Source organism: Alnus glutinosa, chromosome 14 (genome assembly GCF_958979055.1).
Source record: "Alnus glutinosa chromosome 14, dhAlnGlut1.1, whole genome shotgun sequence".
In the NCBI taxonomy this organism is placed as follows: domain Eukaryota; kingdom Viridiplantae; phylum Streptophyta; class Magnoliopsida; order Fagales; family Betulaceae; genus Alnus; species Alnus glutinosa.
In genome coordinates this window covers 23,686,894-23,714,515 of record NC_084899.1, presented here as the reverse complement: position 1 = coordinate 23,714,515, position 27,622 = coordinate 23,686,894, and the positions used below count along the sequence as shown (strand labels likewise).

Genomic DNA, 27,622 nt, shown 5'->3' with positions numbered 1-27,622 from the left:
ATGGAGAAAGCTCATCGGTGTGTTATTGACATTGTATTAGTTAAACGCATTGTTCAAGTTTTTTCTCATCAATGAACAAGTTTTTGGACATGTTTGCCTCTCCCTTTTTAAGGAATCGGCTCCTCTCAAATTCATTTGAAGTAGAAAGGATCCGGTTCACTACTGTAGCACTATAATAGCATTAAAAATAGGAAAAATTGCTCTAGCAATCCTTGTGCTTTGTGTAATTTTCTTTTCACTCTTTGTGGTTTCAATTTTATCTTTTTACTCATTGCACTTTGGACCATTATCAAACAAATCTGTTCTCCAATTTTACATAGATTTTGTTTATAAAATTGCATTTATACTCGCAAATAGCAAAAAAAAAAAAAAAAAAACTCTCCGTGGCCACGGAGAGAGACCTTCCACAAACATAGAAGTCCATGCACATGGAGAAACCTTCAGAGCTGAAATCTATAAGTAATTAGATGGAAGGATTTATTTGATAATAATTCAAAACATAAAGAGTAATAAAATAAAATTGAAACTATGAGGAATGATTTGAAAATAGCATTAGTCTAGTTCTCCCCCTGGCTCCAGTGGAATATTAAGTCCGAAAGGCTGGTAGACTAAAGACTGCCAATTTAGCAAAAAGTTCCAGAATTTACTTAAATAAAACATAGTTAAAGAAATATAACCAAATTGCAAAAATTCCGAATAATTATTCCTCACTATCCAGCAAATGATTTCAAAATACAACTATAAAAATCTCAATAAACTTTCACTATTCTTTTCCAACTTACCACTTCTTTATACCTTTGAAATTTCTGAACACTAACTTGCAAAAGTAAAAACCAAAAAAGATATTAGTACTATTCAACGAATTAAGGGTCAATAACTCGCAGAGTTGAAGATAAAGAATACGAGACTACACACATAAAACAAAACCCTAGTGATAACTTAGGACAGAAATAACCCTCAAAACATCCTAAACCGACTTGAAATCGTAAAGGAAACCCTAAATTTGCTGCACTGAATACATATGTTAGACTATTCTAATTGATCAACCCTTCAAGAGATCCTTCATAGCATGACTGTATACTTCATAGAATGCCATCACTGCTCAAGGTAGAGACTATATACCCTTCAATGCTACATATTACACCTAAACTGTGTTAATGACTATCCTTTAAGAACAAGATTTGGCTTTCCTGCTGTTTTTGCTCACGAAGACAGGCTCGCAAGAAGCTACTTGGAGAGCGTTACCTACAGGCGGCAAGATACTGGAGCATTGGGCTGCAATTCAAAGCAGATTAGGCAATGTTACTCTGAGCTGCAATATGGACTGAAGAAGGAGGCCAAGATGGCAACTTAGAATTGCAGCAGAGATGAAGGCCATAAGAGTAATTCTACACTTCACACCCATTATCAAATTGGCTGATGTAGCGTGTTTTAAGTAGCTTCCCATGTTAATCACATAAAAAAACAAAAGAAAAGCCACTTAAAATACGCCACGTCAGCCGGTGTGAAATGAGTGTGAAGTGCAACATTACTCGACCATCAATCTTTCTGAAGATTCTAGATGCTGTCCCTACTCCCCATTGTGAAGAATAAAAATACTGACCCAGGTGATTTGTGATTTACAAGAGACTTGACCTCTTATATGTGGGAAGCATGCGCCACTGCCAGGACCTTGGATGACAAAATTGAAATATCATTAGAAGAGCGAAACTATCCAGTACAGATGAATTTTAAAACTCCAAATTTATGAGTTGAATGAAAGATGGTGACAGTACCACAACCTGGAGAAAGAGTGATTAATGATCAATTAGGAGGTAAATACCACATTAAAACAACATCTGTTTATTGTGATTGCATTAGAATTTCAAAAAAAAAAAAAATTGTTTTCCATATTGCTGAAGTGAGTTATTTACCTTACGTAAGCTTATCTAGAATCTTAGTAATAATTTAAAAAGGTCTTAGAAAAATGACACCAGTCCAATCTTTCATTATCATTTTTCTTGAGATTCCAATTTTCCCCTCGTCACATCACAACGTAGGGCTTCCACAGAAAATAATGTATGGATTCCCAACAGCACATCAACTATAATGATAAGACAGAGATAACATGGTAAAGGTTGTAAACTTAGAAAAATGCTTAATGAATACTAAATAGCATATGTGAGTCCTGAGTTTGAGGACAATCATCAAATGCCTTAATCTTGAAGAGAGTCACAGTGGGTCTCAAAAGGAAAGCTATTGTTCATAGAGAAATCTTCAAGAGGACTCCAGTAAGCGCAACTGTTTTTATTTCCTAAACCAACCATTGCTCAAATATTCTAATTTAAGCTCAACTGGCGGTTAAAATTATAACTGGATAGATAAGCAAGAATAAAATTGGCACCTTCTAATCTATAGATAATGCAATAGCAGATCAACTGAAGAGATCTTCAACCTACAGCTCTGCCCTAGGTGAACATCCCCAAAAAGATACCTGCATCACCATCAAGTAAAAAAATTAGAACAGGAAAAGAAAAAAAAAATGCAAGTTCAATAGAAAATGAGGTTTTTTTTTTTTGTTTTTGGAAAAAGATATAACCTATATTCACAGTACTCAGCCAACCCACACCGAGCTTTCCCATAATCCCAATAACAGTCCTCATCCCTCAAAGGTCCACGCTTAGCTGTTGACATCTAATCAGTGAAGAAGATTGCTAAAGATAACCCCCACCCACTTCCAAAAGAAAAAATTATATAAAGATTCACCTTTTGTAACAAAACTAGATTGAGCATCAGAATGGATATCATGCCACATCTGAAGCCACACCTCCCGCATTAGAACTGGGGATCTTACAATGTTCCTGTGATTTGCTACATGAAGATAGTCTCAGTTTAATGTGTATAACTTCTACATGTATCAATCCTTTTCTAGTACTAGCGTTTGGTTAGAATTGTAATATCAAAGAAAGAAACTGCAATAATTCAACTCAAATTTCACATGAAGAGGCATTCCAGAAAAAATACAAAAGAGTCCAAATACAAGATCGAGTATTACATTCAGGAATTTTTCCTTCTGTTTTCGACCTCGCCCTATCAACGGCCGAGTCCAAGATGCTTCTAATGCAAGAACACTAGCCTATTATGACTCTGGATACGAGAACTATGGATTTTCCTTCTGTCTTTCATTCTTGCTTCTTTTATCTTTTTATTCAGTGGTGGGGTGTTCATAGAAAAGAAGGTGTCACCCAAAGAGTGGCGGATTTTGTTTCATGACATGAAACCAGCCTCCAAGTCATGAGGCAGGAATATGCAAAAATAAGAAAATAACTTTATAAAAGAATGAGAAGACAAGCTTCTAACTAAAAGATGATAAGTACTGTTGTGTTACCTAAAAATTTCTAGTACCATAAAATACTTTCCCCAAGAATAATAGTTTTCAATTTCTAAATCAACTGGAAAATCTTTCACAAAATGAGGATAGTACTTCCTAATCAATGAGGACCAGCCAGATATTTTATGGACAATTATACACGTTGTACATTGCATGTTAGTAACACCATGTTGTCTCCAATAACATAAGTAAGCAATGCAGTTCACCAGGACAGCCAGAGCAATAAATAAAGTGTCGTGACTCTGTTCATGAGCAATCCAAAGACCTCGAATGCACCTTTATCAATCTCCCAGACTGCTGTCCTCTTCCCAGTAATACTTTTAGAATCTTCATAATAGGTTATGTACTTAACCCTAGGTGACTTCGTCATATTGGGGACAATATCTTCTCCTTCATGATGTTCTACATTAAATTCCACTTGTATATCGGACCCATCATGCTCTGACTGCATTTCAAGAATAGAGGAATGGTCAAAACACTCAAAGAAAAAGGACATTTTTTGAATAAATAAAATAAATATCAGCCAATCAAATGTATTTTCATGTGAAAGACAAATTATCATTGCACAAGCAATGTAAACATTAGACAAAGGTTAGAGAAGCAAACAAGGCCAGCTCATAGCAGCAAGGAGCCATCAAAGACCAAGGAGACCATTTAAAACTATTTTTTTGATAAGTACCATTTAAAACTATTGAAACTCAATGAATAAGGCAAAAATATTGAGCTCCTTAATTTTCAAATATATTTTCAATTGAAGAGATTAAAATCACTTACTAACAATATATATACATTGCATATTAATGCAATTACTAAATTCCAGTGGAAGAATTAATTAGAAATTGCGAAACATGATTAAAAGGAAAGGAAAAAAACTGAAAGAACCTAAAGAAGAGAATCAGAAAGAACCCATTTTTTATTTGAAGCAAAATGGAAAAAAAAAAAAAAAGAAAAAAAAAAAAAAAAGAAAGAAGAAGAAGAAGAGGAAGAAAAATTTGACTCTCAAGTCTTTCTCTGAGTCCAGAACTCGTTTGGTTGACGTATGAAGTGCAAGCCTCTGCTGCTGCTATGGTAATACACCAACCTGTAGTGTCTATGTGACTCCATCTCCTTGTTTTAACAATACAAAGACATGCACTGCCTGCTGTTTACATTACAAGAAAATTCAAGTGGTCCAAAAGATTATAAAAAGATTGACACTGTACGAAATAACAAATAGCATCTAAATATGCAGGTTATTACAGGGGGGGAGAAGTTCTCCACTGTGAGAAGTTGCCATCAAGAACTACCAATCTTCGCTTGAGGTGGGTTCGCCGGAAGGTAGGGTTCCTCCAAAATTATCCTTGGAAGATTCTACGCCTAAGACTCTGATTTAGTATAAGCGCAAATGCAAGGACATGAGGAAGCTGAAGTTGGTTGTGGGTCAAGGAGAGCATGATGATGTGGGCTTTTTCAGGTAGGGGTTTCTCAAGTCAAGCTCGTCCCCTCCTTTTCTGGCACATCGCGGTGATTCTGCATCGTCCCACTTCTCTAGCTCGTTGGTTGATGTTCCTTTGGTGGTTGAGTCTGCGGGTGGTGTCCAGCCTTTCTCTCCTTTGGAGTGGTCTCTGATATGTTCCACAGTGGGGTTCGGGTCCAAGGGGCAAGAGGATAAGACTGTGGCTTTCCTCTTTGCCCTTGATGATGAGCATATTCGGGAGGATAAGCTTGTGGGTTGAGAGATTTAGGGGCTTAGGGGTTTGGATTGTTTTGGGATGTTGTTTGGGGCGGGTCGGTGTTGAGGTGTTTATTTTTCGTATACTTCGTGTGTACTATGGGTGCCTTACGCTGTTATTTATAAAATTTGCACTTACTTATTAGAAAAAAAAAAAAAAAAAAAAAAAAATTATTATTATTATTATTTTTAGAAATTTATTTTTGTCTGGTGCAAAAAATTAATACCAGTTAGTTACTAATGATGATGAATATGTAGCACTATAACTATATTAGCATAATGCTAAAAAAAACTAAAAGAAGGTCTTGTATTTCATCATTATTCTTATAGATGACTGGTAATGAAGAACTGATGGTAAGCTATGCCAATGGTCATGGGCTAATATCATGCGAACATGCCTGAGTTCTGAGACCAAGATTATGTTTGACCCTACTAACTACACTAGCAGTATTGATTAGGAAAAGTAAAAAGTACTCGATCATTATTGATGCAACAAAGGCAAAAACATGGTAGAAGCCCCAACTAAGACCCAGATTTTACATCTAACAACATACACCATGGCATCAAAAAGTACTATTAAGATATCTGACATCACCAATTTCCTAGTATCAACTAGATTCTTGAAGGCATTTGATAACATGTCCGGAGAGCTTGTCACACCCCCCACGCCCCCTAGAGTTTTTCTGAGTTTTTCCTCTTCATTTTCTCTATTGGAAACTGTCCAGAGATGAGGGAGGAGCTACCTCCTTCTCCTTTCCTTTTCTGCTTGTTTCTTTTTTCTTTTCTCTCTTCCTTTTCTTTTGTCTGCAACTTGGAAGTCAGATCTACTGCGCCTATTTTCTCTACACCGCACACGTGCCATCCTGTCTTCATCTCCGACCTTCTCTGCCACCATGCGTGAACGCCACATGCCACCGCCTCTTTCTCTCCTTTTAGGTCCACGTGCTTGGTCTTTGGCTTCCCCTCTCTTCCACACTGGATCTCCATAGTTGGTACCTTGTTTTTGCCAATGGAAAACTCCATATCTAGTTGCAGATCCATTTGAGGTGTCCACCAAGCCATCTTTGCAAGGTACCCCCCCTTCACCGGACACCATGATGGTGCTGCCCGTTGGAGGCTTTGATCTGACCACCAATAGTGCCCCTTTTGCTGATGTAGTTCTCATTTCGGTGTGCAGTTGTAGTGGTTGTTGTCCAGGCAGTTCCGTCTCTGGTTTGCCTTCTCAAACTGCCCTCACTAGTGGCCAATTTTCTTGGTGTTTGTGTCAAGAATCTATAGGGCCAGGCCATTCATTTGGTCCATTTCCTTTTTTATGTTTTTATGCATTGTTATGGTTGTATTGGAGCTTATTGTTTGGTTGGTCATCCATTTTTTTATGTTTTTATTTGTTGTAATCTTCCCCCTCCCCTTTCCCTTGTTGTTGATGAGGAAAAAGAAAAAACAAGCACCATGCCATCTATATTGCCATAATTAAGTCTTCCCAACTAATCTAAACAATAACAGGATTTTCAAATGCGTAGGTATAATACATGCATATAAAGCAACTGCATACACAATGCATAAGCATATACTATATATGTATAATGCAATCGCATACACTTAATGCAGTTTGACACCAACCACTCAATGACTAGGAATACCTGAGGAGCCCTTGTTATGTTCACTTGTGATCCAAGCCAATTCTTGCACCAAGAGAGGGAATGGTATGGTACCTGTAAAGAAGTATTTGTTTTCATTGGAAGCTACAGTACTGTTGTATGCAATTTCAAAAATAAAATGACGTGGTTATATTATTTTTAGGAAAAAATATAGGAGCTGTTTGGTAACCAATCCAAACCATTTCAATTTCCATTTCACTTCTCCCAAAAAAATCAAATCAAAAACATTCCAACTTTTTTACACTTTTTACATCACATCAATAATTTTTTATTACTATTCAAATAAAAAAACTCACTACAAAACAAAACTTTTTCACTTTTCTATAAAACATTCTCAAATTCTATATCACATCAATCATTTATTACTACTATTCAAATAAAACATCCCATTTTCCACAACTTACCAAACAGGTCCATAAAAAAGCCCCCTGAACTAACAACCGATTTTAGAATAACTCCCTGAACATCCAAGTGCATGTGAACCATCAAACTACCAAAGTGTGAAAAAAAAGGCCACTTTTGTAGAAATATTCCTATAATACCTTTAGTCTATTAAAAACTAAAATAAGAAAAAAATTAATAAAAAAACTATTTTTAAAAAAAAATAAAGAAATTTTAAAAAAGTATTAATATAAAACTAAAAAGTTACAGACATTAAAAACTTAAAAAATTAAAATTTTTTAATTAAAAGAAAAAAAAGGGGTGGCTTGGCAGCCATCCCAATTAAATTTTTTTAATGTTTTAACTTTTTATTTATATATATATATATATATATATATATATATATATATATATATATATATATATATATATATATATATATATATATATATATATATATATATATATATTTTATTAACAGTGACACGTGTCGTTATTTTATTGATATTAACGTAGCACACTAACAGAATCCGTCAAGTGCTTTGATGAAAATTTGACTGTAGATAGTGATTTAGTTTTATAAATGTATATTTTTAATATATTGATATTTTTTTTAGTAAGAGTGACACATGTTATTTTATTGGTGTTGACATTGACACTTAACAGAATCCGTTAATTATTTTGACAGAATTTGACTACAATGACCAAATTGTTATTTTTTGCCTACCTTGAAGACCTTGGGATTATTTTTTATACCGCAGTGAGCGATTTGTAATTTAGGCCAACCACATGGATTGATTTTACATTTTTTTTTTTTTTTTTTTTAGTTTTTAAGAGAATAGGAGTATTATAGGAATATTTTGACAAAAGTGGCCGTTTTCTGCACACTTTGATAGTTTGATGAATCACATTAATACACTTGAAAATTCAGATGGCAATTCTAAAATCGGCTGTTAGTTCAGGGGGCTTTTTTTATATTTTTTCCCTTTTTATTTTTATAAATAATCGAAATATCATTAAAAGCGTAAAGCGCCCGAGGTACATATGAAGTATACAAGAGAAAACACCTATCTAAGAGTAAAAGATCTGAAGTGTGGGATCTAAATACATTCTACAATTTACACCACAATTACACAGCACTTATGAGCTTACCGTCTCATCACCACTTGTAGCACCTGGATTCCCTTCAACCAGATCCCCTGACCTACATGAATATTGCTAATATATATGTTACAGTTTACAGAGAGACTGAAGCACTGATCTATTCACATATCTGCACCCCTTCACATAGCCCATAAGAATAATTTTTTTGACAGAATATGTTTCAATACTATATATACAGTGCGCTTTATTGAAGATGCTAAAAGGGGAAAACAATGAGCATAAGGCTAGTGAAAATGAGCACAGAGATGAAGCAGGGAAAACTAATTAATTAATTAATTCATGCATGAGTTAATACACCACAATTAATTCATGCATATTCGCACCCCTTCACATAGCCCATAAGAATAATTTTTTTGACAGAATATGTTTCAATACTATATATACAGTGCGCTTTATTGAAGATGCTAAAATGGGAAAACAATGAGCATAAGCTAGTGAAAATGAGCACAGAGATGAAGCAGGGAAAATTAATTAATTAATCCTTTCATGCATGAGTTAATACACCACAAAGGACAATAAAATGGTCCACAAGAGAGCTGCATGAAATATGGAGCAAAGAGCTGAAAGAATAGTAATAATAAAATAAAATGAAAAGTCATATGATAGGATAACGAATTATCTAGCAGTTGAGTATAACATCAGAATATTGATTAACATCATCTAGTAAAAGATTTAGGAAACGAACTTGTACAGGTAGCTATCAAATGAACCAGAAAGACCAATTTAGTTCTATACGTCTCTTTACAATTGAAATAAACAAAAATAAAAGCCATCACACTCACAGCATTTAAACCTGCATACAATCAGCCTGACTAAAATTTTGGAGACCAGCCAATCAGCCATGGAAAGCTTAGCTGAGGCTACTAATAGCATGACAAAAAGCAAAAAGACATGCTGAAGAGCATGCCGTTAGCCAAGAAGAGATTACATTGAACTTTCTGAGAAAAGTCATTTTCTTCAAGTCACATGCAAAAGACAAAACAACAGATAAACAAATGGTGGTTAATTCAGGGGCAAGGCCAGAAACTTAACTTAAGGGGGACAAAATTAGGATGATGTTAGTGCGCAGATTACTAAATCTATCTATTCCCTATAATGGACCCTATTATTCTGATTTTTGCAGAAGTTTACTTTTCTGCATGAGAAGATTAACATAATCTGATCTCTTATAATAGAAGCCAGTTTTTTGTATGCTCACACAAATAGGGAGATTCTAAATTTTGTGTCCTTAAAGGGCCTGGAGATTTTTGTTTTTAATGTAAACACTATTTTTAACAAATAACAAAAGAAGCTTTTATAACCATGGCCCCCGGCTACTTAATTGATATTCAAGGTATGACATTTGCTTCTCTTTACCCAATTCAACACTTAACAAAGGTGGGTGTTTGCAATATTTTTATTTTCAGTTTCTCCCCGTCCCCTATCCTGAGAGAGAGAGAGAGAGGTGTTTTGTATGTGACTGCTTGCTTCCACTTTTTAAAGCATTCCCACTAATAGAGGATCGACACCACAAATTAGTCATGCTTAATGCCTATACTCTTTTTTTTTATATAAGTAATCAAAATATCATTAAAAGTGTAAAGCGCCCCCAGATACACAGGAGCACATGCTTGAATCTTTTACAAACTGAATGAGGTATCATTCTCTGAAGTTGTCAAATGCACTACAAGTAATAGACCTGACATACAAGATCAACAGTCAACACCACATGTCCACAAGGATCAGGAGCAGCAGGGACATACAATATTATCTATACACTCAAGTAACATACCAATCTCATTACATCAAAATTGGTAAAATTCCCATCTTTGCAACCTTATAATGAGCAGAGTAACAGTCACTCTTCAGTCAATGTTAAGCACTCTCAGCAGCTTCTCTTTGATTTTTCCTAATTTAATGAACAAAACTACTTTTTATATCTCTATCAAAATACACTTCACAATAGCTTCCCTTATCTTTCTTTATACTTTTAAAATATTATTTCTTTACAAAATACAAGCTCTCTACCTACCTTCACATTTTTACAAAATTTCAACACAGTCACCAATGAAAGACAAAGAGAGGAGAGATAAATATTTTGTGTTAAAATAATGAATAGGAAAGCTAAAGTATTATCTAATGGATTGGGTAGCACTGTAGCATGCCCAATGTTTAGGGAAGGTATATGGTATCTGTTGCGTGTTGTTTTTTTGTGACTTTTTTTAGATTTTACCTATATTTAGGGAAGGAAACATGCTTTAGAGAAGCTACTGAGAGTGCTCTTACTAAGCTTTCAAGAGTCCACAGGCAGTTTTTTTCAGGCTAAGGCAGTCAACACTCACTTTTTGCAGAGTATCACTGTTTTTTTTGATAAGTGAGTATCACTGTCAAACATGTGCACTGCAATTATTGTAAATATCTCATCTCATAAGCCTAATAAAATCTGGAAACTATACATAACTTTTTAATCAACAAAAAGACACCCACCAACATGCAAACAGAGAGAGAAAGAGAGAGAGTTCCAAATAAGCCAATAAGCTCATTCCTTTTGAACATAGTTTAATATGATAACCTAGGAGAATTCTACCACTTGCCACAAAATATATTATTCACTATGACTATGAATTTAGTATGAACAACACTTACCTTGAGAACAAAGATCCTTCATCCTCAAAAATCACATCAGTGATGATCCAATTATCAGGGTAAGGCTTGCCACTCGGTGCAAAATAATAGCCAACCTGTTTTTCCATTACCAAGATACCAAAACTATCATTCAGCATAACCAATTACCAGCTAAAAGTATAACAGGCACCTACAAACCCCCATTCATAAGAAAGAATTATCTTCTTTTTTTTTTAATAAGTAGAAAGAATTATCTTAGGGTGCATATAGCTTATTAGCTGTCCAGAATGGCACCAAAACTAAACAAAGTGGAGATAAAAAATAACCACTGAATACTGTGAAATTACCAGAGAAATTGTGATGCAATACACAATCTCTAATTATCTCAGCTAAAAGGAAAACACAAGCACTTATCAAGAAACTAATAAAATATTCACTATTGATCTTAGAATAGCGAAGGGCAAGAAGCAAATCTACCTCGTGGTTTAAGTTGTACTCTCTAAATTTGCAGGCACTTTTCTTTATAAAAATGAAAGAGTATGTGATTTTGTTTTAAGAAATATAGAAGTATGAAGAATGAAGAATGCAAATTTACCTCAGTCTTCATATCTATTCCATAGATACAAAAGATATTTTTTATAGGTGGTCTGTCCCAAGGTGTAAGCGGATTTAAAATGGGATCATCATGATATGACCTGAAATACACAACATTATAAGCTTCTGGCTTTAAATAATAATAATAATAATAAAAATAAAAAAAAAAAAAGCAAGAAAGCAAAGAACCTTTTTGCTTAAACAAATTTAAACATTGAAATAAACAAAACAAAACAAACAACAAAGAAGGAAAACAAATCTAGCACTAGAAATTTTACATCAGTAAAGCATTTAGTATAAATGAACCGGCAACCAATGAGAACTGATTACAATTACAGATACTGAAAGGACATCAGCGAAGTAGAAACCACACCTAAAATCATAGACATGTACTCAGCAGCAGCTGCCACTTAAGCACATTTTTTTTCGAAGGGAAATCAAGGTACTAAAACTCTTCCATCCAAGGTGGGCTAATTTATGTAAATCCACCACTTACAGAAGTTTCAAGAACATCATATAGGAAACAATCTCATTTTTTAATTGGCATTTGTAGGTGTCTTGAAACCTGAGTGACAAGAACACACACTAGTGGCAATTATCAACATGGATACAGACGTTTGATATAACTACCTCAAAAGCATAATAATACTTTTTGAAGCAAAAGCAAAGTTTCTATAGTGGCAATTAAAGAAAATGAAATCTAGATAGGTTGACATGAAGATGATTCGAGGTTAAGTAGATTAAATTTCACTCCTAGCAGGGCAGAACGACTGGAGATGTCATAATAATTTGGCATTCTATGAAGAAAGCCCACATATTGAGAGCCAAAGGTTTTGTTGGTGATTAGTAAGACAATACCCACTTCTTTAATTGGTACAAGAGCCTCTTGCTATCCGGATCATAATCCTCTATTGCTTTGAAAACGGTACCATCTGCAATTTCACGAGCAGAGAAGGATAACTGAGTAGGCAACCCACATTCCGCGTTAGACAAGTTGGTCTCAGCTACTTCTGCAACTGATGGATATGCATCAAATCCTGCTAATAAAAGACATAGGAAGCATGTGAGAATGGTAACAATGTCGTCCCAATGAGAAATGCATCAGTCTCAAGAGTTTTACCACGGGTTGAAGGAATTTCGATATTGATTATATTTGTTGGAAACCCAGAGAAGTTTGACCGAAATTCCTCATCTTCACAGTGATATATTTGATAACCATGCCTACTCTCCCCATAGAAATGCCTCCTATATGCATTATCTGCCCTACAATACTTTGAAAAGGGCAACATCCATAATGAAGAAGCAAATGAATTGATCAACAATCGAGCTGTCCCCTGATAACTTGCAAAGACATACAGTAAGCATGTAAGAACAGGTGCTCTAGTCCAATATGGTAACCAAGCACCATGTCAATAAAAATTATTGAATGCGGATGATGTTAGCTTCGTTATCCAATTTCATCAAGAAGAAGAGTTCAGTAAATTGAGTTACTTAGACTAGACTACCTGTACACGTTGCTAGATGATTTAACCTTTAACAAGGCATTAGAGGAACTTATATTTTGGAAGTATGAGGCAGTGAAGAAGATCATGCTAACAAATTATTAATTTACTAGGAAGAAAAGATAATTACATATGGGACAAGTTAGACAGCTTGACAAACAAAAGCACTACTAAGAATATAATATTTTGAGGAATCTCAATATGTGGAAGTAAAGAGGTAACCTCAGAAACAGGAAGACCAAATGTATCTCCAGAAAGTGTTGCTTTCACTGTCTGAATTGAACCAAGAAGAGGAGATCCTGGAATCAACAAAACAAAATAAGAAGAAGAAAATATCATCATCACCTTCCCAAGAAACTAGACTTTTGAAGTATATAGATTTTGGATCAAAGCAATTCTACCAACAGCAAAATAGGCATGAATGTGTTCATCCAGCCACTGGATATAATGTTTTGGTGCAATTTCTAGCTTTAACCACTCCAAAAAATAACGAAACACCTGATTGCCCATCGAATGGCCATAGACAATTGAGGGACCTCCATGAAGCTTAAGGGTAGTTTCAAAAGTCAATCTGCAAAATAAACAACGAAATTTGGAACATCTCACAATCCCAAAATTAACCAGTAAATGAACTTCACCCAAGAACTATTCATAACAGAAAATTCACCATGATTTGACATTTTCAGAATTATTAGTATTCATGAGGTAATACTAGAAGGTAGTAGAGAAAATTAGGTTATATACAAACTTTAGCTTGTGGAAGTAAAGGTCTCGCTCCTCAAGCATTGATGGTGACAATCTCCAATCATATGGGACAGCAATGATAGCGTTGGCCTCTATACCAAACTCAATACACCACTTAATCCACTCTTTCCATACTGAAGAGAGAGGACCTGGAGACCATGAAGCAACAAACATTAATTAAGCATGTGATATCAACAGAAGCAAAGTAAACAATGATTAAAATAGCCTATGTAGATTTAAACCTCACCAAACAGAAGAAGACAATGTAAAAGAATTTAATGACAGACCCGTTATATAACCCGGATCAAGTTCAGTGATTGCAGAAAGACCACCATCTGGCCGAGACTTGCATTCTGGATGATCTGTTTGATTATAAGGATCTAGCCACATGCACTTAAGCCAACAGTTGACCGCAGAAAGAAGCTACAGGCAAGTGAACATGATGCTCTCAGATTGTGGATATCATAAGACTATTAAGTCAATTATCAGCCTCTTTACAATCACTTGTTTATTTCAGCGTCAACTTTGTTCATATGAAGAACAAGTGTTTGGAATAAGTATAGACCAAAGCATTTGGAATAAGTATTTTGTTTATCCCATAACAAGGAGAGTGAGCAATATTAATTCATCCCTTCTCAACTCAACTAAAGCCTGATACAAAATGTCATGCAGAGTGCATATCAGAAACAGGACTCTCACAGAACCCCATAGGATGGATTTACAAATAAAGACAATAGATACGTCTGGTCACACAATTAATTCATTAGATTTAAACCTCAAAATGGCAACCATTGTTTTAACTCCAAAACACCAAACTTATTGACTTTTCAAGTCAGAACATGCTATTGCAGTAGCCACTAAAAGGCCTAGGTTTCCATGGAGACCACTCATCAAACACTACGAGGTATCTATTGGCACTAATGCAATGCTAATATACGGATTAACTCAGAAACATGTGGAATCCATCAAGTTTCCAACCGTAAAAACTACTGGGAAAACTCTTCCCACAAACTAAAGCATTCTCTTAAATCCCATTTCCCTATTTTTCTAGAAGCTCAAGAAACCTCCTCATCCCCTTTATACAAGCTTCGATCGCATAATACTCCACCACTTCTAAACTTACACTTAATTCACCACCCTAAGTCTATGTGCTCGCGCCCAACAATATTATGCCAACCACTCATTTTTGTTTTCTATTACTCTACATGGAATTCTATCAAATTCCAAACTCTTTTTACTAAAATGAAAAAACTTACAAAATCCAATTATAATATGTTAGAATATTAATTTAAATAATTAAGTCTATCATTTCCTATTAATATAAACTCTTTAGATTACTTGTGGTTAACATAATATCATAGCAGAGATTATGAGTTCGGCCCGGCTTTACAATTTACTCCATTTCAGTTCAATATTCCAAGCGTTGAGTCTCATGTGATGAGGTAGAGTATGAGCCTTACCATGTAAGGCAGAATGTCATAATATTAATTAGGGAGAGTGTTAGAATATTAATTTAAAAGAATAAATTTACATTTTTTTTTTTTTTTTTGTAAGTAGAAATTTAACACAATAATAATGTCAATTTGCTATAAAGCGTCATTCGTCAACAACAAAACTACTAGTTTCTTCTTTAACTCATCAAGAACGGAAACAAAATAACAAAATGGGTTGCATACTTTGGTGGTGTCGAGCCAGACCAAGTCGAGAGGGTTGAAGTCGAGCGGCGAGTAGGGGCAGTCGAGGACGGACCAGGCGCGGAGCTGCGTGGAGGCGTAGCCCGGGATTATGATGCCCGAGAGCTTCGAGTAGTCTCCGCCGAAGTCTCCTCCGCTGGCCGCCGAGCCGTGGAGGAGGACGAGCACCAGAAGTAGCGCGGCTGCGCCTGTCGTCATGCGCGCTTTCATTTGGCTGTTCCGTTGTTTTGTTTGCGTTTGTGTGTGTATGTGGGGGAGAGAGAAGCCAGGAAAGAGCAGATTGTATTACGAGTCGTGTTCAGTCGTTTGACCGTCGGCTGGGGTTGGGGACTTCAAATTTTTTTGGCGTTTTTGGTGTGACTCAACAAATTAGTCAACATACCCTCCGTGTGAGAAAATCTTTTTGACTAATATAACCACATCTTTATTTGACGAGGAATATTAGATATGCGAATACTTTATTTTTAGAATTTAGCTTCAACCTGTGTCACAATTTTATATTTAACTTCAACTTGTGTCATAATTTTATGAGATTTATTATTTTAAAAAATATGTCACAATCTTATAAGATTATGCACATCAAGTTTGAATCAAATTTTTAAAAAAATAATAATATTAGAATGTCAAGCGTTTCTCTTTCACGATTCTAACATGATAATTTAATCATTGTTGCTTTTTTTTTTTTTAACAATAATTAATTTAAGAGTTTGTTAGAATTATCAATAGTAAAAAATATGATTTTTGTCATCACTGTATTATTTTTCATCGTTTTCTCTTGGTCTAGATCGTCTAGATTTAATTATTATGATTAATTCTAACTACATAATTAAAATCTTATTATCTTAATGATTAAATATATGAAAATACTAGATTTGTGGGGATAAAATATTTTTTGTATTTCTTTTTTATATTTGGTACAATCGAAAATGATAGTTAACGAAAGTAATTTTTCGGTTTGGGCGAAAAAGCTTTTTTAATTTTTAAAAAATGATTTACAGTTTTTAAAAAAACGTAAATCATTTTCTTAATTTAAACTTATCATTATTGCACGCACATTTGTGAGAATCAGTCACTACTAGGCACTTGAGTTTGTTGGTAACCCAAATTTGTCATCAAAGGTTCCCGAATTTCGGGATTCGGTCGCCATAATCTAGCACAGTGGTCGAGCATTGTACCATATTCTGGCGACACTGATTGGAATCTGGCATAGTTGCCAGATTTCGACAACTATCGCCGAAATTCAGCCACCATCGTCGAAATCTTGTTGCTGGTCATTTTTCGCCATCGGTGATTTTTTCATATGAGCAAACCAAACACCCACAATTATTTTGAGAAAAATCATTTTTCTTGAAAAATAATGTCGTTAGAAATAAACATTTTACGTCGAAACAAAACGGAGCATTAGTGCCATCGTGTCAATTCGTTACATATTAGGTGTTTGCGGATTGCATGATACTCATGACTGATTCTTACTAGATGGAATTAAATTTTGAAAATGATTTTAAAGAGCTTCAATTAAAATTTGGCTATTTCTTTAGAGTAGCAGAGTAAATGTGACTACAAATTTTTTAATTAAAAAAATTAAGAAAAAAAAAAGAGAGAAGATAATGGGTGGCTCAGCAACCACCCCTTTGATGGGGGTGGCATGCGAGCCACCATTTTTTTTATTGTTTTTTGTTTTTAATTAAAAAGCTTTAATTTTCTAAGTTTTTAGTTAAAAAACTTTAATTTTTTAATTTTTTTAATTTCTTTAACATTTTAGTTTTATATATATAATTTTTTTTTTATATATATACATATTTTATTAAGAGTGACATGTGTTTGTGATTTTATTGATAATAACGTGGCGCACTAATGTAATTTGTTAAGTATTTTAAAGAAATTTGACTATATAGAGTGATTTAATTTTATAGATGTATATTTATAATATATATATTTTTTTTTAGTAAAAGTGACACATGTTATTATTTTATTGGTTAACATGTTGATAATAATAGAATTTGAAAACCCTTAAATTATTTTTTATTCTTTAGTACGCGATTTGTAATTTATGCTAATCATAGTTACCATATGAATTCATTTTTTTTTTCTTTTAAGAAAATAAGGGTATTATAAAAATATTTTGACAGAAGTAACATTTTTTCGGCATACTTTAATAATTTGATTAGACACAGTAGACTTAAAAATTCACATGCTATTTAAAATCGGCAGTTAGTTTTTGAGGTTTTTTATATTTTCCCAAAAATTAACTTGAATTCTCCACCTCCAAACAGTCTGTGCCATCTGGCCCATCTCCCAGCCAAACGGCGCCGTGTGTTCGGCCAACGGCACGGGCGCCAAAAGAACGAAAAAGACAACCAAAAGCCTCTTTGATGCCCATTTAGGCAACGAAGAAACCAAAGTTGTTTGCTAATGGAGGCACGAGAAGACGACAGAGACGTCCAAACAGTACCTCTCCACCGACCTCCAAATTCGCTTCATTTCCGCTTGGAAAGCTCAGATCGTGTTCGTTTGATGGGAAACCATTTTCCATGGAATCTTCTTCCACGTTATCCAGATTCCGATTCCGAGACCACCGAGAAACGGAAAACTCAGCGCCGTCCGATACCATCTCCGACGGCTCCTCCGTATCCAGCCTACGAGATGACGAGCCCGAAATCCAATCCATGGCTGGAAAGGTAAAATTCTCTATCTCTATCTCTATCTCACTCTCTCTAGTTGATTGTTTTTTTGAAACAAAACTTTAAATAGCCTGTTTGGTTTCCGAGAAAACTGTGTGAAAGAAAAGGATTTTTCATCTTGTTTGGTTTGCCTAATGACAAGGAAAAGTGAATTAGTTTGCTTATTATATATATTCGTATGCCTAAACTGTTTGACCGGTGAAGTATTTTTGTTGTGCTTTCGATTTTGTAGGGTGTTAAGCATCTTTGTTCGGAGCTACTTGAGATAAAGGAGGCATCGGATGAGGATTTTCACAGAACCATTGTTTCTAATTATTCAGCCTTTGTCAGGTAATGCTCTTGAGCTCAATTTTGTTCATCAGTTTTTGATTATGCACCGATTTTCTCCAGCATATGAGTTCTTACATACATAATTTAAGGAATTTGCTAGAGGTATTACAGGTTTTACTACAATTTGGTTACAAACTGACGTAACTGCTAAGAGTATGTGCGAAATGCGCAACATGTTGCGCTTGGCACCAGTACATATAACCAGATCAATTTGTATACAAAATTGTTGTAAACTTTATAATAACCTTAGCATTGCTCAAAATATAATCATATAAAAGTTACTTATAAAAAAAAATATAATCATATAAATGTTAATTTATTTACTTGAGTACGGTGAACTGAGGTGATGAGTATGCTATTACATGTGCAGAATATTGGAAGACGTAGAAAGCGTTGAGAATGAACTGATGAAACTGAAAAACCATGTTTTGACCCAAAAAAAGCTTGTGAAGGAACTTATAGATGGAGTATATCTAGACGTTTTGTCGGAAGAGACGATAGAATCAATTATAGAAGAACCTGGTTGCATTGATCCACTGCAGCCAAGTGAGTTAGAGGCTGACATTAATGATGTTTCAGAAACCCTGGATCTCCTCCTATCAGAAAACAGGATAGATGAAGCTCTGGCCATTACAGAAGTGGAGGATGAAAATCTTCAGAGGGTGCAGTTCGAAGGAAATGCTCCATCAGACCTGTTAATGTCATATAACTCTTCAATTTGTGAGAAAAAGGCCATGCTTACACTACAGCTGACGCTGATGGCTGAAAACCCAAGAACAGCTGCACCAGAACTTCAAAAGGCGCTGGTTGGACTTTGCAGACTAGGTGAAAGTCATCTTGCAAGTCAACTATTGCTTGAATATTACCATTCACGCATTGGGACTGGAATACATAATTTGCAGTGCTCAAAGTCATATTTACATGGGACATACATTAAGGAGCTTGCGAAATTTGTATTTTCTATGATTTCTCAAGCGGCTAGGAGCTTTGTAATGTTATATGGAGAAGCTTCTCCTTATGCTTCAGAGCTTATTCAGTGGGCCTGTGAAGAAACCAAAGTGTTTGTTGTTTGTTTTAATAAATATGTTAAATCCATCTCAGAAATAAGTGGAGGATTGTCCAAGGTTGTAGAATCTGTGCAATTTGCAATGTCATTTTGCTCTTTGTCAGAAACTCAGACGTTAGTGCTGCAGCCATACTTAATCAAGCATATTCGTCCTGGTGTGGAAGTGGTTCTACAGGTGCATATAAACCACTACAAGAAAGTTGTTGGTATCTTTACAGCAACTGACTCTTGGGGTTTGGGTAGATATATTGTATCAGGGGTAGTAAATGAAGCATACTCTTCTATTGTTGTTGGGAACCAACCGGAATATTGCCTTCTCACTTGCAGTGGCCGTAAGTTTGTGACACTGTTACAGGTTTGTTTTATTTTCTGTGTAAATAATTTTAAAAGTAAACACAGGAAAAAAATTTGAATTCTGTGTGTAAAAACTGATAGTATAAGAATCACAACCATTAGGGACTGTGTGTGCAGTGACCTGGATTGCTGCATGCATTGACCTGTGGAGTCATGAATTTATCTATGAAAAGAATGAAAAATAAATTGCAATTTACCTGGTTAAGATTCCCACTCAAATTCAATTTCACCCTTTGTTTGTCAAGGCCCCAATGATAATTCTTACTGAGCGAGTTCTTGTAGCATATCTAGAAACTGCCATAAGTTTCAAAGCAGACAACCATCATAGCTATTGTTCCAGGAAAATGTGGTCATGTTAAGTACACTCCTTAAAAGTGTTAGCTATAATGGTGGCTATATTTTTTGTTTGTGATACACTTCTTTACATGAATGTAAGAAGGACTTTATACTTCTACATGATTCAAAAAGACCTCACAGAGGTTTAGAATCAGAAAATAAAATGATTACATTCAACCAAACAATAATATCTTAGCTATTAGTCTGTTTGGTGACGTATCAGGAAGTCAGGGTTACATTAGTGCTTGGTGTTTTCACTGTAAAGATTGTGTATTGTGATTGGGAAATGACAATGGTTGAATGGGGTTCCAAACATGACCATTTTGCATGTATATGAATGAAGCATGCTCTTGTTTAGTCATATCTGCCTTCCGGGTGTGACTTGCTGTTACATATATCATTTGTTCTATTCAGGCTATCGCAGGGGATGTTTCACCTCTAGTTGCCCTTCAAATGGAAGATTCAATCCTTAGTGGACTCATGAACCTCTTTATGGAGTACATAATCATCCTTGAAAGGGCCATCACCTTTGAAGAAATTGTCCCAGAAAAAGGTGGTTCAAGAATCAATTTGGCAGAGTCATCGGTGCAACAGGTTTCTATTCTGGTGAATCTATCAACATTAGAACATCTTTTCTCTAGCATTGTTAGAAGCATATTTGGGAGCATCAGTCGCATGAATTCTGAGCTGATGAGAAACCATTTAGTTGGTGGTCAACAGAAGGAAATTGATAGCTGTATGTTGTTTATCCAAGAGGCCTCTGGTCAGCTTAGAGCTCATTTCTGCCAGCAATTTATACATAGAATGATGTTGCTGGGAACTGGCTTCAAACATAACGTAGAAACTTGCAGTGATGGTCAACAAGATTCTATGCCCTCCATTGCCTTGCAGGTATTCCTTTATTTTTTAAGGACATTTATGAAGATTGGCTCAGTCTTGATTAAAACCTCAAGGGAAAAAAAAAAAAATTGAAGAAGTACCTGAGCAAAAGTTAGATGGCTGATATCATTTGAGAAGATATATGGTTTCTTCTTTACATAGGCACTGATTATATGGTTTTCATTTTGGTGTGCTATGATCAGGTATTATTCCTAGAACTGAGGCAATTAGAAAAAATTGCTGAAGATGGTGTTTTTGAAGTAAATTGGTTGATGGAACTTTTGAGGGAATTGATAGAGGCCATATTTGTTTGGATATCCAAAAACAAAGAGATCTGGGCAGTTACTGAAGACAAGTTGACTGTCCAGCCTTCTGACAATTTGAAGAAGGTACTTGTTTTTTTGTTTCTTTTCCTATACTGCTTAGAGAAGTGATGGCAGTAAATGTTTTTAAAAACTCTACCTGTATATCCTCTGCTTATTCTTATCTATTCTTAACTTCCAGTTTCTTGCATAATTGCCTTCCTTTACCCTCTTTACCTGCTGTTCTGCATTACCTACTTGCCTGAACGCATGCAAGTTTGGAGCATTTACATGCACAAATCTCTGGGATGTGCATGATCGCATGTCCTTTAAAGAGTTTCTTCTCCTGAGTATGTATGATAACAATATCAATCCCTCCCTCACCACTGTTGAAAGCTATATCCCTATTGGAGAATCAGAATTTGGTTGTCTTATTAACAATTCTACCCAATTCCACCATATTTTTTCAACACCTTCAGCTTGTGCAACTTTACAGGTTCACCTTTGCATTGTTAAACACATTTTAAGCTCTTCAGTTTTTCTTGACTGCACTGTTTTTCCCACACCCTAGCGTTGAACCCTATTCCCAAACTTGTGCTGTATACTCTGTATATATAATACCGATATTTACATGAAAGCTATGATACAAAATTTAGAAGTGCCCATATTTAATGTGTCTTCAGCAATCTTTTGGGTGCTAGTCAAAATTTAGACTTTGCAACGAATATTAATGGGAATGTGATCCAAACCTTTTTAGGTGAGTTTTGTATGACTTTCCTGCTCCCCTTAAAATTTTCTTGGAGGTGAGAGAATTTATCAGGACATTACTCTGTCAGTTTCAGTCAGACTAAAGTTTGAAATGAACTCTTTCCATCTTCTACTTTTATTATGTTATGACATAGTTTAAAGTTTGATATGAACTCCTTTTTCCATATTCTAGTTTTATTATGTTATGATATAGTTTCATTTGTAGAGGCAATCTTGTGACTGTACTTTTGAACTTGGATGACTAAACATGTAGTGGTTCCCCATGGACACCCGTCCACATATTGTTACCAGGCTTACACATGAAAGTTACTGGAGAACTTGAATTTTCTTTGGCCTTTTGATGATGGATGATAAGGGTTCTTAACGTGTAAGGGAATTCCTAGTCATCTTTTGTCATGATGCTGACTCATGTGCTAACATTATTTCATTATTGTTCTTGTTCCTGGAACAGCTTGTTTTGGACATGCAATTTCTGGTGGAAATCGCAAGCTATGGGGGATACTTCTCCAACAACCCCTCGGTTCTTGTAACTTCTATGAAATCCGCATTTCTTTCAGCTGGGGTGGATCCTGAAAGGTAGGTTCTGATATTGTCCCACTCCTTATAGTATTTTATTGCATATAAAAGAAGTAAAAAAAGTAGTAGATCACGCATATTTTAGATTGTAATTCTTCAGGGTATTCTCTTGTATGCGTATTGTGTACTAGAGTTTTTTCTCATTTTAATAAATTATAAGGAAAAAAAAAGAGTTCATGAGTTGGTTTTTCTCAATTTTTTTTTCTTCCCTTTTTCTAAATTATATCTGTAGTTGAAGCCTAATATAGAGCTTGTTTGGTAACCAATCCAAACAATTTCAATTCCCATTTCACTTCTCCCAAAAAAATCAAATAAAAAACATTCCAACTTTTTTACACTTTTTACATCACATCTATAATTTTTTGTTACTATTCAAATAAAAAAACTCAATACAAAACAAAACTTTTTCACTTTTCTATAAAACATTCTCAAATTTTATATCACATCAATCATTTATTACTACTATTCAAATAAAACATTCCATTTTCCACAACTTACCAAACAGCTTCATAATACTCAACTAAGAACTTATATGCTTTAGACATACATGTGCACGCTCGCCCACACATATTCAGTATTTTTTGTTTTAAACTTATTTAAAGTTCCAATTTAGAGGAATCTTTTCATCTTTTGATAAAATCCTCTTTGGTCATTTGGAAGTTGGAATTTATTCTACAGTTTCATGAGATAACAAACAATTAGCAGTTGCATAAGAGAGATCAAGTCACCTTAAAGAGTGGAGAATATGCACCCAGCTGCGCCCGTATGCAGTAAAAAACTAGCATTCATATTTCATGCTACCATGCGAGGCCAGGAAACTATTGGGCTTTACAGGAAAACTAGAAACTACACTTTTTATAGTAATTTTTATTAACTGCTGCCTACTCTGTTTCTTCTATAAGGCAAATTGAAGTCCCTAATAGAATATGGATGCTTATCTTCTATTTGCAGAGATATAATTGATATTGGATGGGCTATAAAGGCTGCTAATGGAGCAATAATAAAACTACTAGAGATCGAAAAAAGAGATGCGCTTCCAAATGATAATCCTATTTGTATTCTTGAAGAAAAATCACATGGAAACCAATCTGAGTATGTGAGTGACTCTCTCCAAGATGATGCTAGGAGCTACTCTAAGGATTCTATGGAGTCTGGTGATGATATAGAGGGTATTACTGCATCCGAAGCTGCAGTTAATGCAGAGACAACAGAATTTAGCCGTCTTGGAAGGTTATTGGATCTTCTTGAAGAGGATGATGGTTCTGCTTATAGCAGTGCTATGAACTCAACAGATAGTTCCGTAGAAATAGAAGATATTGTCTCCAAAAAAGTGGCTAATGTAGCATACAAAGGATTCCAGATCATTGAGAAAACTGATTTGCCAGCCACATTATCTTTGGGTATTGATGGAGAATATTCTGAGGTTAGGGTTTTCACCGAGGAGGGGACTAGCCGTCAAGTTCATGTGGCTGAGTCTGTAACTAATGAGCTAGAAGATGGTGGGGACTTGGGTTTTTCATGGACTGAAGCTGCTCCTGCAGAAAATTCTGTTAAACTGCAAGGTGAAGATGAAAACAATGGTGTGGATCCAGCTGCTTCTGTTCTTATGATAGATTGCGACAATAGTCATATTGCAGCAGTCAATAGTCTCTTCAAGCATGAGGACATTGATATAAAAGAAATGTACGCATGAAAGGCATCAATGCAGAATCTGGTGGGCGGTGGGGAAACTGAAGTGCATGTTTCAGTTTGCCAAATTGTCTCTTGCCTGCCCATGGACAGCAGCATACAGAATCCTGTGGTTTTGTTTGCCACTTAGTTCTTGAAGGGCACTCCCTTTCAATTTTTCTTGATCTCCTTCGTAAGCTGATCAGAAACCAAGGATTATAGGAGTATCTTCTTTTGCACTCACAACATTACATTATGGGCCACTACAACTAGTTCTACTGGCAGCTTTTCCGTTTGTTTGCTCTCACTTGAGTTTCCTTCTGGGTTGTGGAAAGGCTTTGCCTTGAATCTTATCAAGGAGAATGTTTATTTGTTTTTTGGGTTTGTATTTGTTGTTCTCTTTATTTCCTTGTAATTTTCTTTCACTTGTTGATCTGTTCTTGTTTCCTGTATTTGATGTTGCTTTCTTTATTTCCCTGTATCTTTCTTTCTTGTTGCTCTGTTGTAGTTTCGTCTGTTCTAGCTCATCTATTTAAAAAAAAAAAAAAAAAAAACCCAAAACAATTGTGATGCAAAATAGGGATGATGGAGTCGGTCAAATTTCCATCTTGATTGTGGATGGTCTTCTGGTCATCTTTGAATTTGTATGAATCCTTTTGATTGTTCACATCAATTTTAGCTTCAATTTTTTCCTTTTTGTTTAGATCCATAATTCTTGAAACACAATTACTCCCCGCTGAAATGGTAATTTTCTTAATCTTTTTTTTTTTTTTTTTTTTTTTTTTTTGAGAAACTTGATCTATTTTATTTATTATTAAGATTTTTAAAAAGAATCATATTCGGCCAGGTAGTTTGTATGACACTTATTTTGTTATATTTATAAAGTGACATGACAGTTCACATTTGGAAAACACCTCCACATGAATTCACCAAATTCAATTGGGATGCAGCCTCCAATCCTTCTCTAAAAAGGATGGGAATAGGAGTCGTGGCAAGGGATGAAGATAGGAAGGTGATAGCAGCAACATTGAAGGTATTTCCATATGTGGGTGACCCTTTAACAGCGGAGGTGATGGGAGCTTGGCAGGCGGTGCTATTGGGCAGCGAGGTGGGTTGTTCTCAGATGCTTCTTGAAGGGGACTCTCTGACCGTGATCTCATTTTTGCAGCAAAATGTTCCATGTTGGAGTACTGTGGAACAATTAATTAAAGATACGCATCAAGGTCTTCGTTAATTTCAAGCCTTCCGAGTTAACCATGTTAAGAGGGAAGCTAATCAAGCCGCACGTTGGTTGGCAAAACTAGCTATTTCTCAATTACTAGATAAGCGTTGGATGAGAGAATGACCCTCTTTGATTCAGGATTTAATTTCTCAGGATGTAACTCTTGCTATGCAAGAGCTTTTGGTTTAATTAATCATATCACCATATATATAGTAGTCTATGTAATAAAAAGTTTTTCTCTTTTTTTTTTTTTTTTTGAAAAGAAACTGAAGACTTCATTACTGAATATGAGCCCCAAAAGGGAATACAGCTGACCAAAGGCCAATAGAAATACAATAGGAACTCATACATGCCCGAAGGCAAAAACCACTGCCCGTAGGCCCTAGTGTGACTAGAGATATAGAAACTCCACCCACTAAGTCAGGAAAACCTGACTTAAAGCAGCCTATCAAATAAGATAGCCTGTGAGAAAGATTAAGAATATACATAACAACAGCTACCCAAATAATAAATAAACATTACAATAAGTAATCTTTAAGCCTCTTTAAACAATAAAGCACAACCGATTACAAAGAAAAGAGGCAGATCTAGCAACAAGCCATCAAACAGTCCCATAATGTCTAAAAATTACAAAGGTAAACCGAAACAGAAGACCCAAGCAGGAAACACCAACGCAGTGCCGGTAGAAGTTACAGAGGCGGACTCCGCCAGAGACGACGGCGCGTGGGAAACACGCGCCATCACCAATACCACCCAGCCGAAGATCAGCCGCCGGAGACCCCATCCCCACCGTGCAAGGCCCGAAAATCGCGGAACGTGGCCGTCACGCGCACCAAAGAGCAAAGGACTCTCTGGCGCGTGCAGGCTACGCGCCGAACTCCGACATATGGCGTGACCTATGCGACCGGCAGCAGGAGCAGACGGCGACGGAGAACTCGGCTGAGGGGCGTGTGTGTAGCAGAAATCGGCGGACGTGCGTAGATCTGGCATCAAAAATCTGAATAAAAACAAGAAAAGACCGGCCAAAAACACTCCGACTACGACACACAAACCAGCCACTCCCCCAACCAGAACAACTAGCGTTGAGACTTAATGCCTGAGCCTAATAAAGCACAAACCACCATAGCCCAAGGGCTAGGTGAACAGCAACCCCAACCGGATCAAACCGGGGGAACAAAAACCCTACAGCTCTAAAAGTTGAGAAACTAAACACTATCAAAGGAGACACACCACCGGGAGAGGGAGACGTAGAGCCTCCCTTTCCCGCAAAACCAAACTCAAACGATTTTTGCCTTCAGAGAAAAATCGCCAACGACACCGACGGTCGGTACTCCCTCCTCTTACTTGCTTTTGGCAGCACAGTAAAGAGAAAAGAGGGACAAAAGTTTTTCTTTTTTAGAGTAACCTGATAGTTATTTACATAAAATATAAACTCTCATATAAATTTATAAGAGATTATAATAAAAGCTATAATAATCACTTTTTACATTAAGAAGGCAGTAAATGCAATACAAATTACAATTCATTGAATTTTGTGTATTATCTGAATTTGGTATATGATAAAGGTCACAAATTTGGTTATAAATTAATGAGTAATGATTCACTTTCACTTTTTAACACAACTTTTCACCACCTTTCTTATGTGGCAAGGTGGTCCCCTATTACTTTTTAAGTTTTAAAAATAAAATAAGGTGGGGGACCACCTTGCCACATAAGCAAGGTAGTGAAAAGTTGTGTTAAAAGGTGGTAGTAAATCATTACTCTAAATTAATGCCCTTCTCGCTTAGAAAAAACATTAATGATTAATGTGCCTTTTTGTAAAAAAAAAAATTTCTTAACACACCACGTCAGCACGAAAGCACGCTGGCGGGAGTTCCCGAAAATCCATGAAAAATGGCGCGCCCACTCCAGATGTCAGCGTTCCCCCTAATCAAAATGTCAAATCAATCACTCCCCGCGCGCTTCATCTTCCCCCCTAAAAAACACAATCCCAGCCGTCCACGTGTACTTCACTGTCC

The 27,622-nt window shown here is 35.7% G+C and overlaps 2 protein-coding genes across 6 annotated transcripts; one reads left to right on the top strand and one right to left on the bottom strand.

The window, feature by feature from the left end:
* Nucleotides 1-827: 827 nt before the first annotated feature.
* On the bottom strand, nucleotides 828-15,734 carry LOC133857603 (phospholipid--sterol O-acyltransferase). 5 transcript variants are annotated; one of them, XM_062292870.1, is made up of 17 exons: nucleotides 15,405-15,734; nucleotides 14,016-14,151; nucleotides 13,733-13,877; nucleotides 13,386-13,555; nucleotides 13,207-13,283; nucleotides 12,603-12,816; nucleotides 12,345-12,522; nucleotides 11,484-11,583; nucleotides 10,910-11,004; nucleotides 8,273-8,324; nucleotides 6,722-6,793; nucleotides 3,647-3,815; nucleotides 2,746-2,850; nucleotides 2,579-2,663; nucleotides 2,384-2,473; nucleotides 1,604-1,781; nucleotides 828-1,275 (listed from the first exon to the last, which is right to left on the bottom strand). In XM_062292870.1, exons 1-15 carry the CDS (start codon nucleotides 15,630-15,632, stop codon nucleotides 2,392-2,394), a joined length of 1,908 nt encoding a protein of 635 aa, XP_062148854.1. In that variant the 5' UTR covers nucleotides 15,633-15,734; the 3' UTR covers nucleotides 828-1,275; nucleotides 1,604-1,781; nucleotides 2,384-2,391. The 5 variants fall into 5 exon arrangements, with proteins under 5 accessions (XP_062148854.1, XP_062148853.1, XP_062148855.1 ...); XM_062292869.1 differs by having other exon boundaries at nucleotides 1,604-1,671; nucleotides 15,405-15,733; XM_062292871.1 differs by having other exon boundaries at nucleotides 1,636-1,671; nucleotides 15,405-15,733.
* Nucleotides 15,735-17,804: 2,070 nt separating this feature from the next.
* On the top strand, nucleotides 17,805-25,085 carry LOC133858167 (exocyst complex component EXO84B-like). The gene is made up of 7 exons (XM_062293635.1): nucleotides 17,805-18,100; nucleotides 18,336-18,433; nucleotides 18,804-19,854; nucleotides 20,604-21,080; nucleotides 21,272-21,457; nucleotides 22,590-22,714; nucleotides 23,666-25,085. The coding sequence occupies exons 1-7, from the start codon at nucleotides 17,954-17,956 to the stop codon at nucleotides 24,405-24,407; spliced, it is 2,826 nt and encodes a 941-aa protein (XP_062149619.1). The 5' UTR covers nucleotides 17,805-17,953; the 3' UTR covers nucleotides 24,408-25,085.
* Nucleotides 25,086-27,622: the final 2,537 nt, after the last annotated feature.

Bases quoted from the DNA above. Each gene is read 5' to 3' on its own strand.
- LOC133857603 (XM_062292870.1), bottom strand. From the start codon at position 15,632: ATGAAAGCGCGCATGACGACAGGCGCAGCCGCGCTACTTCTGGTGCTC. The intron at 12,817-13,206 runs GTTACCTCTTTA...GCAAGTTATCAG, and splicing joins TTGGTCTTCCTGTTTCTGAG to GGGACAGCTCGATTGTTGAT. The intron at 11,584-12,344 runs GTGGGTATTGTC...TGTGTATTTCAG, and splicing joins CTCTTGTACCAATTAAAGAA to GTCATATCATGATGATCCCA.
- LOC133858167 (XM_062293635.1), top strand. From the start codon at position 17,954: ATGGAATCTTCTTCCACGTTATCCAGATTCCGATTCCGAGACCACCGA. The intron at 18,434-18,803 runs GTAATGCTCTTG...TTACATGTGCAG, and splicing joins AATTATTCAGCCTTTGTCAG to AATATTGGAAGACGTAGAAA. The intron at 21,081-21,271 runs GTATTCCTTTAT...TGCTATGATCAG, and splicing joins TGCCCTCCATTGCCTTGCAG to GTATTATTCCTAGAACTGAG.